Source organism: Aphelocoma coerulescens, unplaced genomic scaffold (assembly GCF_041296385.1).
Source record: "Aphelocoma coerulescens isolate FSJ_1873_10779 unplaced genomic scaffold, UR_Acoe_1.0 HiC_scaffold_56, whole genome shotgun sequence".
Classification (NCBI taxonomy): Eukaryota; Metazoa; Chordata; class Aves; order Passeriformes; family Corvidae; genus Aphelocoma; species Aphelocoma coerulescens.
In genome coordinates this window covers 1,446,091-1,463,617 of record NW_027183905.1, presented here as the reverse complement: position 1 = coordinate 1,463,617, position 17,527 = coordinate 1,446,091, and the positions used below count along the sequence as shown (strand labels likewise).

At 57.3% G+C, this 17,527-nt stretch overlaps 2 protein-coding genes and 1 pseudogene across 2 annotated transcripts; 1 reads left to right on the top strand and 2 right to left on the bottom strand.

Moving 5' to 3' along the window:
• LOC138101859 (uncharacterized) overlaps positions 1-17,527 on the top strand; it is a 678,931-nt pseudogene that overhangs the window by 288,174 nt on the left and 373,230 nt on the right.
• Positions 5,128-7,695, bottom strand: LOC138101912 (SLA class II histocompatibility antigen, DQ haplotype C beta chain-like). Its single transcript, XM_068999662.1, is given in 7 exon segments — positions 5,128-5,136; positions 5,236-5,317; positions 5,763-5,958; positions 6,066-6,230; positions 6,233-6,334; positions 6,818-6,910; positions 7,584-7,695. Coding segments are annotated over 7 exon segments (759 nt in total).
• LOC138101889 (zinc finger protein 3-like) lies at positions 7,265-15,793 on the bottom strand. The gene is made up of 2 exons (XM_068999641.1): positions 15,646-15,793; positions 7,265-8,795 (listed from the first exon to the last, which is right to left on the bottom strand). The coding sequence occupies exon 2, from the start codon at positions 8,766-8,768 to the stop codon at positions 8,112-8,114; it is 657 nt and encodes a 218-aa protein (XP_068855742.1). The 5' UTR covers positions 8,769-8,795; positions 15,646-15,793; the 3' UTR covers positions 7,265-8,111.

Below are 17,527 nucleotides of genomic sequence, written 5' to 3'. Positions count from 1 at the left end.
CGCGGCGCTGGTGACTCAGCAGTTGCCAGGCAGAGCCGCAGCGCCCGGCGCTCCCCAGCTGGAGCCCACGTGTGGCCCGGCCTTGGCGCCCCCCGCCAGGGGAATTTGGGGAGGTGGGAGGGGGGGAGCGCCAAGGCCGGGCCGGGCCGTGCTGTGCTGGCAGAAGTGGCTGCGGCGGGGGCCGAGTGCGGGCAGGAGCGGCCGAGAGCCCAGCGCTGCCCCAGCCCGAGCTGCCGCAGCTGCATCGCTGCTCGTGCTGTGCGATCCGAGAGCTCTGGGGGGCAGAGCGAGCCAGGGCTGGGTGCTGGGCCTGGGGGGAGCAGGAGAAAGGCTGGAGGAGCAGGGCTGGAGACCAGAATGGTGAAACGATGCCCGTGGGAGCAGCAGGTGGGATTCTGCAGGAGAAGGAGTAGTGTGAGGAAGAGGCGTGTGAGGAAGAGTAGGGATACAGGAGGAGGAGCAGGAAGAGGAGGCACCGCAAGGTTCCAGCACTCGCTGTATCTGCAGCCTCCCCCCAGCCCCAGGAGCGTTGCCTCCCCCATCCAGCAGGTGAGCAGGGAGGGGGATCCACGATTTTCCCGTGGGTGAATCTTGGTGTTTCTGAGGTTTCTTGGTTTCCATGTTGGTGCTTTGTTTTTTTTTTTGGTGGGGGCTGAATGTTTATATTTTGGAGGAGTTTTTGTCTGAATCTTGATGTTTTGGGAGTTTTTGGTCTGCGTCTTAATGTCTGGGGGACTTTTGGGCTGAGTCTCTGTGTTTTTGAGATTTTTACAGACACAAGATGCCCGGTGATGGACTTGGGCAGGAGGAACCCCCAGCCCATGGCGGTCACCCCTTGTTTTTTCCCCAATCCAGGATTTGTCATTCCCAAGGCGTGGCCGGATGGAGGAGGAGGAAAAGCCCCGGAGATGCCGCACAAGGAGGGGCTGCAAACGCAGCCCAGAGAGATCCAAGGAGGAAAGAGCCCCCCTGTGCCAGGAAGGCGGCCGGAGATCCAGGGGGAGCTCAGAGCTGGGGGAGAAGCCTCAGGGTGGGGAGAAGCCCCACAAGTGCTTGGAATGTGGGATGGGCTTCAGATGGAACTCCTACTTGATCAGGCACCTGAGTATCCACACTGGGGAGAGGCCCTATGAGTGTGGGGAGTGTGGGAAGGGCTTCATCAGCATCTCCCACCTGATCCAGCACCAGGTGATCCACACTGGGGAACGACCCTATGAGTGCTTGGATTGTGGGAAGAGCTTCGGGTGGAGCTCCAGCCTGAGGGTACACCAGCGCATCCACACTGGGGAGAGGCCCTACGAGTGTTCTGAGTGTGGGAAGAGGTTTCAGACCAGCTCCCACCTCCTCGTACATCAGCGCATTCACACGGATGAGAGGCCCTTCCGCTGCCCCAAGTGCAGGAAGGGCTTCAAACGCAACTCCCACCTCATCACCCACCGGCGCATCCACACCGGGGAGAGGCCCTACGAGTGTCCCCAGTGTGGGCAGAGCTTCTCACAGAGCTCAAACTTGACCCAACACCAACGGAGGCACCGCTAAGGGAAGCCCTGCGAGTGCCCCGAGTGCGGGAAGAGCTTCGTGTGCTGCTCCAGCTCCATCCCCCGTGGGAGGATCGGCGTTGGATGATCCCCAGTGACCCCCGTGGGGCAGAGGCCTGGTGACCCCCGTTCCGGGTGATCCGCGCTGGGTGGGGGGAAGGTGTTGGAGAGATTTCTTTGCCTTCTCCTTGTGCTGCTGGGATTTGGTTGGTAATAAATTCCCTCCCTGTGCCCAGGCTGGCTCTGTTGTGCCCGTGCTGGTGCTCGGGGCGGGATCTCTCCCGGTCCTTCTCTTGACTCCTGGGCCTTTCCTTGTATTTCCTGTCCCTGTGCAGTAGCAGAGGGCAGGGACAGAGCGGTTTTGGTGTCTCCCGGCATCCAGTAAAGGCCAGCTTAGTCCCAGGGGTTGTGAGGGGCTTGTGGGGGTCCTCCGTTTGCTTATTTAAACACACGGAAAGGGGGGAATTCCTTTTGTTCCAGCTCTCCTGCCGGAAGGTGGGGGGGCCTTGGAGGCTCCGGGCCCCGCCGGGTCAGGGCCCCTGCACCCCCTCCTTTCCCAACGCTGCAGCACAGACCCTGTGTCACTGCTGGGGGGGAACTGTCCCAGAGCCGCAGGCAGCTAAAGCCAGCCATGGAGTGCCACACAGCTAAACCCATCCGGCGCGGCTCCCTGGCACCGGCGGGTCCCTCTCCTCTCCACGCGGGGCCGGCGGAGCCAGCGGGAGCCGGCGGAGCCTCCTGTCTGCAGCCAGCACACTCCGCGCTGAACTGAAGAGGACACCACGCAGCCAGCAGCACAAAGGGAGCCAGGCTTTCTCCACCGTAGAGCCCGAACAAGAACACTCTTCAACGTGGCGGCTTCGGAGTCAGAGAGAAGAGAAAGTGAGTCCTGTGGGACGGAGCTGGAAATGGCGACGGGAGAAAAGAGGGCGGGGCCGCGATTCTCGTGCGCAGCTTAAAAAACTTCCTGCAGGCCGTGGTAAGAAACTGTAATATCACAAACTGTTTGTCTCTTTGATCCATTTGGAGTACATGGAGGGATGGAAAGTTCACCCGTGGCCCATGAAATTTAGGAAAAGTGCCTGTGCCAGGCTATATAGAAGTATTGAGAGGCTTTTAGAGACTTCCTGTCACCATAAAAAAACCCCCCATTTGTGTTCAGGCCAAAGTAATTCATCCTTGAAAAGATTAATAACCCCATGTGAAGGCCCATGTCTGGCAGTGTGAAGGAACTCTGAGATTTTTCAGGGCAGAGATGTTTTACACCACAGCAGATTGTTTCTTTCCGGGCGGGTCTGCTGTTGGTGGCACTTTGGGAACCACGTGATGCAGAAGAAAACCCTTTTTTCCTTAAGCATAACAAAGAGACTCTTCAAGAACTGCAACACTGACTAAAATCCCATGTTCTGCTTCTTTTCTGCGAGTTGGGTAAAAGGAGGGAAGTGCTGGAAGAGAGGGGAGGTTTGCTTGAATTTCTTGTTATTTCTTTTTACTTTTAATTCTGTTGGTAATAAACTTTTTCTTTGTACAGCAACTGTTTAAGTTTGAACCTGTTCTGCTTCGCAGCCCTCTAGTTTTCCTCAATATTTTCTTATTTTCCCCTTATGAAAAATAACAGATTTCGTGTGCTTGACGCTCAGCTGCGTCAAACCACGACAGGCAGAGCCCTGGTGCCCCCCGTCTGAGTGATCCATGTTTGGATCCAGTGTCCTGGGTTTGCATGGCCAGGCTTTGGAAATGGGGGGCCTCCAGGGGTGGCTTCCTTGAGCAGCTTCCAGAAGCTTCCCCCGTGTCCAGCTCCTGTTCCGCCCCGCCCCTGAAGGCGAGGGTAACCCAGGGTCTGGTTCATGGCTCCCCTGGGGCAGATGAGAGTGAAACAACAGTGAAAGATCTGTGTTTATAAATATATCTCTGTAGGGTTTATTTCAGAACAGTTTGGTTGCTGTGTGAAGGGGGTTTGGAGCCCTTTTGGTTACCATCCCCAGTAATATTAAAAGCATAAAAGTAACACTTAGGAAACGTGTAAGGGCAAAGAAAGTAGGAGAGTAGAAGGATACACAGTCAGCAGCCCTGGATCAGCAACAAAACTTTTGGTTTTGGTTGTTCCAATGTCGCTGTCCTTGGTGTAAGTGATGGTCCCAGGCTGGATCCTGTGGGGGCTGGGGAAGCCCCGGAAACTCCCAGTTCGGTGGGTTAATACAGGTTCAGGTTTGGGTGAACACCCAGGTACCTCCCCCGGGGGAGTTTTGCAGTGTCCGATGTCACACTGTGGATCCCGGGGCACTCTGGGGGCTCTGATGGTTTATGGCCCCTTCTAAGACATGGCCCTGCCCCTCCCGGCAGCGCAGCTGAGCCAGGCATGGCCCATGCGAAGGGATGGCAACCTCCAGGCCTCTGTGTGCATGTCCCGGGCCTGGCCCGGGCGGGTTCCCAGAGCTGGGCCAGTTGTGTAAGGGAGGGTGCTGCCCTGCTCCAAAGCCCTGTCCCACCTGGCCGGATCTGCTTCCCATCGGCCTCTGCCCTTCCCTGGCTCCAGGCCCGGCTCGGCCCCTCCGGGCTGGGTGTTCCCCCCCTGTGCCCCCGGGCGCTCCCTGTGCCCACGGCCAGCAAAGGCCCCGCTGCTGCTGCCGGTGGCCAATGGTTTGAGCCACTAACCCGGAACATTTCAGTCCCTCACAGCTCTGCACCCCAAAAGCCGAGAGGGATCGAAGGTGCCTCACAGCGACTCCATCCCACTGCAAACGGCTCAATTCCACCTCAAAACAACTCCATCCCACCTCCAAATTTTGGGGTATCCCCTGTGCCCAAACTGCTCCCAGTTGTAGATGTTCCTGTCCATGAACTTCACCCAGTTGTTTTCATCCAGGAAGTGCCAGTGGGCTTTTCCCCAGGAATGGAACACACCTGTGTGGGAGACAGGTCAGGGGGTGCCCCCCTCCAGCAGCCCCCAGCACTCCACAGCAGGTTGGGAGCTCAAGGGACCCCCCTGGACACCCCTTTCCCACCCCTCTCTGCCCCAAGGCCGCCTCAGCACCCGCTGCTGGGTGGGGAGGAACCCCCCATGAGACTCCCAGGGAGGGACAGGGGTTTGGGGACCACCCCCGTGAGGTTCTGTCCCCCGAGAGCCCCAGGGAACAGCTCAAGAGATCAAGTGATGGGGACATGAAGGGACTCTCATGCTGTCCCCCGGCCCTTATCCCCCTCTCAGACACCTTTCCCATCGTCCCTGCACCCCTCCCCACTCACCCAAGAGCTCCTCACCCACAGCCGGGGGCTCCCAGCAGCCAGAGCGGGGTGACACGGGGGGGACACACGGGGGTTCCCATTCCTGATCCATCCCAGGGCCGGTTTTGCCCCCCCAATTTTGGCCCCCCCGTGGGGTTCTCCAGAGTCCCTCCCCAGTGCCCCTCAATAAACGGGATCAGCACGAACTGGGAAGCTTTACTGGGAACACTGGGAGCAGCCGGGTGGGGGCAGAGTGGCAGCGGGGCTGGGGGGACACAAGACTCCCCCAAAATCAGCGTGGGGATGGAGCGGGGGGTCCCGGCCGGGCCCGAGGCCACGGGGAGGGGCTGCGGCCGCCGGCAGCTCAGGAGCTCTGTGGGCAGAGCAAAGGGGGTGACACCGGGCTGGGGGGCCTGAAGGGGCACACACTCTCTGGGGGAGGGGGGATGCGATTCCCGGGATCCCCCGTCACCTTCTCGAGCAAGTGAAAGCCGAGCCCCAGCGCCAGGAAGATGAAGCCCAACACGAAGTCCCCGATCCCTGTCAGAATCTTGCTTCAGGCAGTGTCCACTGGCATCTGTCGGGGGTCCACAGGGGTCAGGACCTCTCAAAAACCCCCCAGAGAGCCATCAGGACCCCCTAAACCCCTCTTTTTTTCATCCACGATCTGTCCAGAACGCTGTTAAACCTTCCAGCACATGCCAAACCCACTCTCATCTCCTCCAGGACTCCACAAACTCCATCCCAGTTGCTCCCTGCCCTGCGAGGATTCCCCAAACCCTCTCCCAGCCCCTTTGCCAAAGTTAAAAAGAAGGGTGGCTCTTGATGGAATGCTCAACACCGAAAAACAGGACAAGAGATCGGCCTAGAAGCACAGACAGCTTTGGGTTGGGATGTTCTGAGAGAAGTGAGCTGCCCTCGTGAGAGGGGAGTGGATTGAGGGCACTGGGGAGGCACTGGGAGGGCACTGGGAGCGACTGGGAATGGAGCGCGCGGCACTGGGAGGCCGAGTCCAGCACGGGGCACTCGGCGCTGCGGGTCTGCCTGGCAACTGATGAGTCATCAGAGAGACGCGCTCTGATTGGCTGAGGGGCGTCAGCGCCACGCAGGGCTGGGATGGACACGCGCGGGGGCACTGGGAGAGACTGGGAGAGACTGGGAGAGACTAGGATGGACTGGGAGAGCTCAGGGGAAGCTGGAAGGACAAGAGGCCCCGGGGATGGGCACCAGGGGGGCTGAGGGGCTCCAGGCTCATCCCCAGGGCAGGGCCCGAGGGGACTCGCTCTGCCCGACGTTCTGCACCTCTGCGGGCCGCGAGCAACGGGGCAACGATGTCGCGGTGGTGCCGGCAGAGCCTGTCCGCCAGAGCCCGTTTGTACCCCAGTCTGGCTGGATGGCTGTTCCAGCACTGCGCCTGTTTCTCCCCACACGGGCTGTCCCCCACAAACAGCCCCACATCGCTGGCGAGTGCAGTTGCTGCTCCCGCTGTCAGATGCTCCTCTGCACCAACCTCACCCGCTCGGTGCCCTTAATGAAGCGACACTCGGACTTCATCATCCCCTGGAACACCCCTGTGTGTGCGGGACACAGCTCAGGGGGTGCCCCCCCTGCAGCCCCCAGCACGCCCAGAGCTCCGGGAGCCACCCCGGATCCCCGCTCCGCACCCCCTGTGCCCCACGGCCGCCACGGGACCCTCCTGCCCGTGCTCTGACTTCCTCTTTTCCACCCTTCTCCCTATTTCACATCCCCTCTCCCGCCATTTCCAGCCGCTCCCCAGAGGAGTTTTGGACTCCCATTCCCCCCTTTCCACCCTTTCCACCCCTTTCCCCCACAACCCCCCAATCCCCAGCCCACTCCCGATCAGTTTTAGGGTCCCATCCTCCACTTTTCCCCACTTTCCCACCCCCTCCCACCCGTTTCTCCCCCACTCTTCAGCCCCCTCCTGCTCTTCCTTTGAGGGTCCCCTCCACCTCTCACTCATTTTAAGGGTCCCATCACCCCTTTTTCCCCTTCTCACCCCCCCTTTCCCATCGCGTCCCGTCCCCCCCGCTCACCCAAGAGCTCCACGCCCGCAGCCGGGGGGGCTCCCAGCACCACCAGTGCCACCAGTACGGCCCCAGCTGCCACCACTCGCCCCATGGCCAGTGCTGGCCACGATTTTGATTGGCTGAGGGGCTTTAGGGATGCTGCAGCCTCGCGGTGGGGTTTTTTGGAGGGGGAACCTCGGGGTGCTGGGCAGGTGGGAGCTCAGTTGTGCCCAGAAATGTGTCCCCAGGGACGCGGGATCTCAGGGGTGCCCATGGCCTGGGGTGACGCTGGCCCGGTGCCAGGCACCCACCAAAGCCACTCTGTCCCTGCCCCCCGCAGCCGCACAGGGGAGAGAAAATGGAACTGAGGGTTCCCGGGTGGGGATAAGGACCGGGAGAGATCCCTCAGTAAAACCCAGCACGGGCACAACAGGCTCTAATTAGAGATATTCATTAAATTGATGACACCAAAAAAATAAGAGCAGGAGAATGAGAAGGAAAAGAAGACCCCTAAAAACACTCTCCCCCCACCCCTCGCTCCTTCCCAGGGGCTGTGGGGGTATCTCTGCATCCGGCACCTCCATCTTTGGAGCTGCCAGGGATTGGCTCTGCCAGACATGGAGGAAGCTTCCAGATCCTTCTCTCAGAAGACACCTCTGAACCAACCCCGCTACCAAAAACCAGGCTGTGCAAGCCCAATAGAGCCCCAAAACTGGGGACCAGGTATCCAGGAGCTCAGCTGCACTCCAAAATGGGGATGGAGATGTCCAGGGGCTCAGCTTTGCCCAAAAACCCAAGCTGAGCACTTTCTCTGCTCGGCTGAATGCTGCCTGAGGGCTGGGGCTGCAGTAAGGGGGGACACCCTCCTCCAGCAGGGATGTCCCGTAAACGGGGGACCCCCACATGCCCCTCAAAACCCCCAGGGCTGGGCTAGCCCTGCCTGGATGCCAGGAGACACCAAAACCGCTCTGTCCCTGCCCTCTGCTACTGCACAGGGACAGGAAATACAAGGAAAAGCCCAGGAGCTGAGAGAAGGAGCGGGAGAGATCCCGCCCTGAGCACCGGCAGGGGCACAACAGACCCAGCCTGGGCACAGGGAGGGAATTTATTACCAACCAAATCCCAGCAGCACAAGGAGAAGGCAAAGAAATCTCTCCAACACCTTCCCCCCACCCAGCGCGGATCACCCGGAACGGGGGTCACCAGGCCTCTGCCCCACGGGGGTCACTGGGGATCATCCAACGCCGATCCTCCCACGGGGGATGGAGCTGGAGCAGCGCACGAAGCTCTTCCCGCACTCGGGGCACTCGCAGGGCTTCCCTTAGCGGTGCCTCCGTTGGTGTCGGGTCAAGGCAGAGCTGTGTGAGAAGCTCTTCCCACACTGGGGACACTCGTAGGGCCTCTCCCCAGTGTGGATGCGCCGGTGGCTGATGACGTGGGAGTTGCGTTTGAAGCCCTTCCCGCAGTCGGGGCAGCGGAAGGGCCTCTCATCCGTGTGAATGCGCTGATGTCTGAGGAGACTGGAGCTCCTCTGAAACCTCTTTCCACACTCAGAACACTCGTAGGGCCTCTCCCCGGTGTGGATGCGCTGGTGTACCCTCAGGTCAGAGCTGTGCCAGAAGCTCTTCCAACAATCCAAGCACTCATAGGGCCGTTCCCCTGTGTGGATCACCTGGTGCTGGATCAGCTGGGAGCTGTTGATGAAGCCCTTCCCACATTCCCCACACTCATAGGGCCTCTCCCCAGTGTGGATCCTCTGGTGCTGGATCAGGCTGGAGTTCCATCTGAAGCCCATCCCACATTCCAGGCACTTGTGGGGCTTCTCCCCACCCTGAGGCTTCTCCCCCAGCTCTGAGCTCCCCCTGGATCTCCGGCCGCCTTCCTGGCACAGGGGAGCTCTTTCCTTCTTGGATCTCTCTGGGTTGCATTTGCAGCCCCTCCTCGTGCTGCATCTCCGGGGCTTTTCCTCCTCCTCCATCCAGCCACACCTTGGGAATGACAAAACCTGGTTTGGGGGGAAAAACAAGGTGTGAGCGCCTTGGAATTGGGGTTCCTCCTCACCAAGTGCATCACCGGGCATCTTGTGTCGGTAAAAACCTCCAAAACACCAAGATTCAGCACAAAAGTGCCACAAACATCAAGACATAGACCCAAAACTCCCAAAACATCAAGATTCAGACAAAACCTCCTCCAAAATATAAACATTCAGCCCCCACAAAAAAACTAACACACCAACGTGAAGCCCAAGAAACCTCAGAAACACCAAGATTCACCCCCGGGAAAATCGTGGCCTGTGGGGAGCTGTGGGGCCGGGCCGGGGCTGTGGGGCAGCCGGGGCTCAGCACCAGGCACTGCCTGACCCCAACACTCCCCGGGCAGGGCCAGCAGTGGCCCCCGACCCCCAGGAGGCTGCGGGATGTGGAAGGATCAGGATTTTCTCTTACCGATCTTGTTTGGGTGTCATAGGTTAGCAAGCATAGTCCCAGAAGGGATATCCTTGCTAAGGGGTGCTTACAGCTTCCTCTGGGACCTGACAGAACCTATCAGCTGGCCAGGTTGAATATGGACAATTCTTTAAGCCACGTAAAGTTGTGACCGCCTCTGTGATCCACACTTAAGAATAGACAAACTCCCACCCCGGCTCTCTCTCGTTTCCGGCACAGGGACAGGTGGCTGCAGGCCCCGTGCGGGGGCCAGCAGGCCCAACCAGGCCCTGCTTGGGCCAGGCTGGGCCAGGCCACGGCCAGCCTGGAGCCATGGGCCTGTTCCAGCCATGGAACCTCCCCCCACTGCCTTGCTGTGGGCAGCCTGAGCGGCTCGGAACCCCCCCCTCCACTTCGGCCGAGATTCAGCAAAGCGGCACCTCTGTCCGGCAGAGGTCAGTGACCAACAGCGATAAGCCACATTCCAGCTGCAAGGCCAAGGTGAGATTAACCCTTTTATTGCTGTGAAGAGCTGAAAACCTGAGGGAAGAGAGAGAGGAGAGGCTTAAAGCTGAAAGTCTGTTGTGAAGCTATGATATATCAGAGTATCCCGTTGTAATTTCATGAAGATATGGGGGGTGGAGTGTTCAACTCGTAAGCAATAGGCAGATGCTGCCACAGCTGTAATTTCATGAGAAGCTTGGACAGAGAGAGATGAACCAGATGAGGACTTTTGCTCCAAAGGGGAAAGGAGAAAACCTCAGTTCCTAGAGATGCTCCCAGAGATAGTCCTAATGATGAAGATGAGGAAGACCCTTTGCTCCCAGGGAAGGAGAAGGGCCTCTGTTTCCTTGTTTCTGAATGGCTCAACCTTAAAATTGTACCCCAAAAAACTTCAAGAGTGGACCCTCGAAAGCCGTTGCGGGAAAAGCTGCAAGTCGGGGGAAGGGACTCACATTGCGAGCAGAGAGACTCCTCTTCCTAAATGGACTGAACAGTATTTGGAAGTGGGTGGCTGTCTCAGTGTGATACTGTTTTCATAGCACGAACAAAAAGAGACTTCTCTTTCCAAATGGACTGAACAAGGTTATTATGGAAGTGGTAAACAGACTGAACATCTTAAGGGTTGTCTTTACATTGTCAGTGGAAGAAGGGAGAAGGGTGGGGGGAGGAGGAGAGTTCTGAAGGTGGTATAATTTTTGGGGTTTTTTTCCTTCTTTTAGGTCTGTTAATAAACTTCTTTATATTCTTTCAAGTTTGGTGCCTGCTTTGCATTTCTCCTAATTCTTATCTCACAGAAGATAAACAGTAATGAGTATTTTAGACCAAACTACTACATTGGGTCACTGGAGAAACGAATGATTTTGCAGAAAGCTCAGCAGCTGTCAGAGGATGAGCACCCACAGGCACTGAGGGGGCTGCAGGAGAGGCACAAGAAGCCCCTGCAGCACTTGGCCAGAAAGGCTCAGCAGGGGAATGCAAGAAGGGATGAGCAAAAGGCCAAGGTGAAGGCAAAGGCCATGGCAGAGTTTCTACAGCCCCCCAGGGATGAACCGCAGGGCCCAAGGGGGCCCCAGCACCCAGGGGACGGCGGCGGCCACAAGCACCTGGCACAGGCATTGCCCTCCTCGGCACGGCAGAGCCCACCCAAACAGCCCCTGGCAAGGAATCAGGGGTCCATCTGCAGGCCAGAAGGACACTGCAAGCACAGACAGCAGCACCCTCAGCACCAGCAAGTCCACCCCACATGGACATGGATTGTCAGGGCTGGCAGAGCTCCCAGCAGACCAGGGACCCACCGCACCAGAGCCCTTGAGAACATTCAGGGCGTGTCTGGATCGAGACGAGGCTGCTCCTGATGGACACAGGGGCCTCTCGATCCACTCGGAATCTGACACCTAAGGGGGGAAATTGGCAAGAAGTTCTTTCATTATTCAGGGAATAAGTGGGAAAGATTGGCAGGTGTGTTTTATTCAATCACTATCAGTAGATGTGGGGGATGGGTTTGAAACACATCAATTTCTGTTTGTTCCTAATTGTGATTGTAATTTACTGGGAACGGATTTGGTGGCTAAATGGGAATGCAAATATTGTCAAAGGAGATACAGTGGCTAATGCTGCTGGACCTTTGTGTCAGATGTCTGCGAAGGCCTCTGCTGAAGGGAACCCAGAAGTGTGGGCAGCCCCACGGAAATAGGGAAAATCAGATATGGAGCCTCTCCAAATTCCTCTGGAGCATCCAGGACAAGTGGTGTCTAAAAGCAATACCCTGTTCCAAGGGAGGCAAGGAAGGGGTTACAGCCTCTTACTGAGTCCCTGCTAAAGGCAGCGCTTCTGGAGCCAGGCATCTCTCCCTACAACTCTCCTCTCCTGCCAGGCAAGAAACCCCATCATGGACACCAGAAGGAAAGCACAATTTTCAAGGCTTCAAAAGCAGATTAACTGAGCCTCCTGCCCTGGCCCTCCCACACAGGGAAAAACCATTTGAATTGCATGTGGATGTTAAACAGGGCCATGCCAAAGGAATTCCTGGGCTCAAATGTTTCACCCAGTGGCCAGAGAGTGGCCTCATTGTCTGCAGAATGGTGCAGCCCCGGCTTTAATGGGAACTGAGGCCTGAAAACTGACAGCAGCAGAATCTCTCGTTGTTCAAGCCTGGCATCAAGGTAAAGCTTTGTTAACCAAAGGAGCCTCTAAATGGATGAGCAGCCGCTGGGTTCTTACAGAATGAAACTTGTTGGATGGAACAGGAGGATTCAGAGTTGAGGACAGGGCAAGGGTTGAACCCAGCCTCCTGTTTGAACGGCCCTGGACACGGGGCTGGCAAGAAACCCATGGCTGCAGTCAAGTGACAGAGCTCCAGAGCCGGCCTAGGAGAGATTGACCAGACATTCCCTGGCCTGAGGGAGAAAAGGTGTTTAGGGATGGGTCTGCAAGGGCAGCAGAAGGGAAAAGAGTGACAAGACACGCTGCTCTTAAGGAAAGGGAATGAGAAAAGCGCAGCTCAGCGCCCGCATGCTCAGCTCAAAGGGCCGAGCTGGGGGTGCCTGGAAGAGCCTGGCACTGAAATGCCCTGAGCAGGAAGGCTTCAATATCTTCTGCTAACAGCATGGCAGCTCACAGCGGGGCAGAAGCATTTCCGACTGCTTCAGCAATCCCTGCATCAGTTCTTAAGGCATGTTTGGAACAAACAATTCCAAGATATGGGATTGTGGAAGCAATAGACTCAGACAGGGGAACTCATTTTACAGGAATGACCCTTCAGGCTGTTCTGGCTGCTTTAGGAACACAGTGGCACCTCCAAACGCCCGGGCACCCCCAGAGTTCGGGTCGGGTGGAAAGAATGAATGGGGAAATAAAGAAACACCTTCTGAAGCTGCTGAGAGAAACCAAGACGCCACGGGTACGGCTGCTGCCATTGGCTTTGGCAAGAAGAAGAGCCAGACCCAGGGCAGATATTCAATTATCTCCCCTGGAACTGATGTTTCCAATTCCCCACCCGGATCATTCCCGACTTAGTGGGGATGGAGATAAGGGATGTCTGTTTCAAGCAGTCTGTGGCCAGAATCCTGTCTCTTGTGAAATCTCTTCCACAGGAAGCTCAGCCGGCACAGACCCTGCCTTGGGACTTTGCTGCCCACAACATCCAACCAGGATATCGGGTCCTGCCTGAGGAGTGCAAAGAAGCACCACTGGTGGCCAAGGGCGTGGCCCATTCCAAGTGTCCCCGAGCACAGAAACAGCCGCCAGCACAGCTGAACACGGGGGGACCCCTCAGCCTCGCCTCAAGCTCTCGGAAGCCCCGCGGATTTGCACTCCCCGGCTGCAGGAGGAGCAGGCCAGGCCGCCACTGCCCCTGCACAGAAGGGGCCGCAGCAGCAGCCAGGGCTCCACAGCGGGGCAAGCCCCGGGGGCTGCCCACAGATCCTCTGCTGAAATTGTCTGGCTGGGCACCTCCTCTGGCATCTCCAGGCACTGGGGGCCAATCCTCGCTGGCACCGGGCGAGCTTCAGAGCTTTCTGTGCCTGCACTCGCCACAGCTGCTGCGGGAGACAGCGGGAGAATTCCACTCTGGCTCTCAGTTACACTCACACTCTGGGCTGGGCGGGATTCGATTGCTGGAAAATATACCAAGTTCAGAAGTGTTTTAAAATTTTATTTCTCTACTCAGGCTTGCTTTGCGTCTGCCTTGGCGAAAGGAATTTTAAAGTGTTTCTTAAGGGATGTTACACCACTCAGCAGAGATGAGCTTAACATCTCAACAGACTGGGAATAGCCCAAAAGATACCCAAAGAGATAACGCCCATCAACAAAACATCAACGCCCATCGGCAAACATCAAGGAACAGCTACCCCAGACACTGCCCCCGGCACAGCTGGAGACCCCTGCTCTGGAAAAGGCTGAGAAGGAAATCAAGGAGTGTGGACCTAATGAACATCAGAGGCCAAGCAATCCGGGGCCAATAGGAAACCAAATACTAAGAACTACCCAACTTGGAACCAATGAACATGAAACCTACGGATTTCGATGGGTTTAGACTGCATCAAGTTGAGGAAAAATTGAGTAAAACTCGTGTGCCATGGGATGATTTTCTCTGCACACCCGGGCTCTGTGTGGATGAAATGATTTCTGTTGCACATCCTGGCCAGAATAAAGTAATGCCTTGATCCTCTCACACTAAAAAGGTCGTTGGAGAGTTTTTGTTCTTCCCGCAGTTTCAGTGACAAGATTACACCATTAGAATGCTTTTTCTTAATAGTCCTACTTTGATATTGTCAGTTGGGTTTGGGCTAAAGGTGTGAGAGTCAATTTTTAGTCCGAGGACAAGTAGCAAAAATCTTTATTGCTTTGAGGCATTTTTGTGTATGTGTGTGCGTGGCTGTTAGTGATGGCAGAATTTTGGAATGGGTGTTTCGATGTTCACCTGTAGGCTGCATTTTGCAAAACTGGAAGAGCATTAAAACTGACCCTTTTCCTCATAAACAGTTAAAAATCATGGAAAAAACAAAAGGGGAAAAAAGCCGCTTTTGGGGGCCACTTGTGAGTCACCTGATGGCTGCCCTGGAAGAGAAGCTTCCTTCCGGGCAGCCAGCAGAGGAGCTTTAGAAATGCAAATTAACTCTGCTGGGGGAAGTGTGCACAATGTCCCAGGCTCTCCTCGCCTGCCAGAGGAATTGGGCTGATTCCCTCTGCCCCTCACCCCAAGCTCTGCCTCCCTGCACAGACGGAATTTGCATCGCTAAAGGCAGAGCCCGCACTGAGCATCTCGGACTCTGCAACAGAAATCCCTGAAGCTGCAAAGGAAAACAGCAAACGGAGAATGTTGGGAGAACTTCACTCACAAAAGCGGGGGGGAATCATCCCTCTCCCCACTCCAACATCTGCTGACACTGTCTGGGTTATACAGGGTGCGTTTGACCACTGGGCTGCTTTTGCTGCCACAAGGTCAGCGAAATCGCTTGGGAATCCAAGGATGTGATGATTTAATCAGAGAAAAGAGGTCAATTGATGCATCCCTGGCATTTCTGGGAGCGCCCAAAAATGGGGAAAAGATGAATGGCCACCAGAACAAATCCTACAACACCATGGAGCAGCCCCTGGGAACCCAAACGAATTCATACCAGGTGCCAGAGAACCCAGTGATCATTTCAATGCATCATTAGATTACAAGCTGTCCTCCAAATCATAACCAAGCACACAGCTCCAGCTCCTGACCTTCTCACCCACCAATCCACTCCCATGAGCAACGCCACATTTCACCCTGGGATGGCATCAGATTCTCTTTCAGCAGAAGGACCAGGAGGTTGTGAAAAATTAAAGGACTCAAAGTGCTCTTGGCAAAGAGATGGCCAAGGAAAAGTGGGGAAACAGAGAACAAAGGAAATAAAACTTCACAGAGCCATGAATATCGGATGTAATACAAAGTGGGGTGCACATTAAGGGGCACATGCAGCAGGCGCATCGGGAAGTCTGTACCTTCCAAGGACCTCAGCCACTGGGGAAAGGGACACGGAGATGCGGCCGCGGAAATCGGGAGAAAAAGGAGGCTGCGTCCTCCAACACTTGGACAGACCCCACGGGAAATGCCCCGTGGCCTCTCCCTTGCTCCAGGAATAAAGTTCCTTTTACAGGACTCCTCCGGCTCCTCTGGGCACACAAACCTCTGGCCACGGGAACTTTCCCGCACACTCCCGCCGACGGGGCAGCCACCTCTGTCCTACCCACAGCAGCCGGGACGAGCCAGCGCTGCTCCGGCACCGGCTCCTGCCGAGGCAGCAGCGGCAAGGAGAGCGCGGGCAGCCGCTCCCGCAGCGCCCTCACGCCAGGGCGAACACGGCGCCCACACGGCACAACGAACCCGCCCCAGCCCCCTGCCGCCCCCTCCGCCCGCAGCCAGCGCCGAGCCCCGCCAGAACCGAGCGCGGCTCCCACCTGCGCTGGGGCCGCCTCCGAGCTCCGCCGCCGCCTCACCGGGCTCCGGCCGCCGCCGCCGCTCCCGGGCCCGCACAGACGCTCCGCCAATGGCGCCTCTGCTGCGCCACGGCCGCCCTGCCGGCGGCTCCGGGCCCGGGCTGCTCCCCGCTCCGACCAATCAGCGCGCCAGAACCACGACTGACGGCAGCACCGCCCAATCGCAGCGAGGGGCGGGCTCTGCACACGGCCCAGCCTCGCCCCGCGCTCCCAGCGCCCCCCGGGCTGCGTGAGGGGAAAGCCGCAGCTGAGGAACAGCCCTGGAACGGGCCCGGCCCGAGCCGCCATTCAGCTGGGAAGGGAAACAAAGCTCTCCGCTGCTCCCGGCCCGACTTGCCCAGCCCTGCGTGTGGGGTGCCTCCGGCTCCTTGGGAAGCCCTGCAGCCTCCCGACTCCCGCCCCTAATTCGGAGCATCAGTGCATGGCTTTGATTTCGTTGTTCAGGCTTGGCTATGGGCTGTCCTTGTCTGCTGCATTTTCTGGGTTCCTCTTGGATCCTTTGAGCAACAGGCTGTGCCCCGGGAGGATCCTTTGTGCTCCTTTGTGACAGAGGAGAACCTTCCAGGCGGTTCTTGCGGGAGCTGCTGCTGTGATGTCACGGGAACGCTGCCGCGTTCTCGCCGTGTTCCCGTTGCTGTGGGCACGGAGCCCTCAGTGTCCAGAGCGGCTCTGGGCGCCCGCTGGTTGCCGGAGGATCCTCCTGCCCGAGGCATTCTCAGCAGCCAGCCCAGCCCCTGCCGGGTGTCCTTCTGTGCTTGCAGGGGTACAGTCTGCCACGTGTGCAGCACGGCCAAAATGATCCAGCAAGCGGTTGCTGCAGTTTGCACTCTGTACTCTGTGGCTTATTCGGGGTATTTTTTAGCCCACTTGGCACGTAAGTCGAGGTTTTCCCTGGCTGCAGCGTCGGTGCCTTCGGGCTTGCTGTGTGCTTTCTGTTCTCCCACTGGAACTGAGCTGCCTTTGTAACCAAATTGCCATTAAGACACCGCTGGTTTGGGAGAGCTCCTGCCAGCAGCTGCAGCTGAAAAAGGGGGTGTCTGCAGCCAGCGGGGCGTGCACAGCATTTGCAATGGAGCCGGGGGGGTTCTGTTCCCTCAAGCGCAGAGTCTGTGCCAGCGGAGCCTGGAACTCCCTGCGTTGGCTGCTGCAGCCAAGAGCTGACACAGCCCAGGATTCTGTGCTGTTCTCTTGCTTGCTGTGCGAAGGGACTGTGGCTCCTGGAGGGATGTTGTGGAAGCAAAATGCTCTCTCGGGGTTGCCTTGCTCCGTGGGAGTTCCCACCACGAACAGGTTTTTCCTAACAGCATCTGGTTCGTGTTGCCTGTCCCGTTGCAGGGCACCTCACGCGTGGATCCCGAGCAGCTCCTCCTTCGGTGAGTGGGAAAGGAACCTTTGGTGGTCGGAATTGTGCAGAGAGTTGTGAGCTTGGCGTGTGGCAGTCGAGCGCCAGCCTGGGAGGCTGAAGGAAAGTTCCTGCCAGTGTCTTTGCAGCAGCAGCAGCAGCAGCAAAGGGATCCCTGGCACTTTTCTCCTTCTCTGCTGAAGAGCTTTTGAAGAGCTGCAGGTCTGGTTTTGCAGGCAGAAGATTGCTTGCTGGCTTTAGCCACGGTGGAATATGGAATGCCCAGCAATAAGTGGCAATGTCGACTTTAGCCCATTCCTAGTTTGAACATCTCCAAATCCCATTTCTGCTTAGTGCAGCTGGATGTGTAGCTGAGGATAAATAAGGCAATAACTGAGATAGAACTTCCTGTCCCTCACGCTACCATCTCTCCACAGGGCACAAAAGCAGCATCAGCTCTTCCTCTGGCTCCCTCTGCTTCCAAAGAGGAGCCCAAAGAGG

Bases quoted from the DNA above. Each gene is read 5' to 3' on its own strand.
- LOC138101889 (XM_068999641.1), bottom strand. From the start codon at position 8,768: ATGGAGGAGGAGGAAAAGCCCCGGAGATGCAGCACGAGGAGGGGCTGC.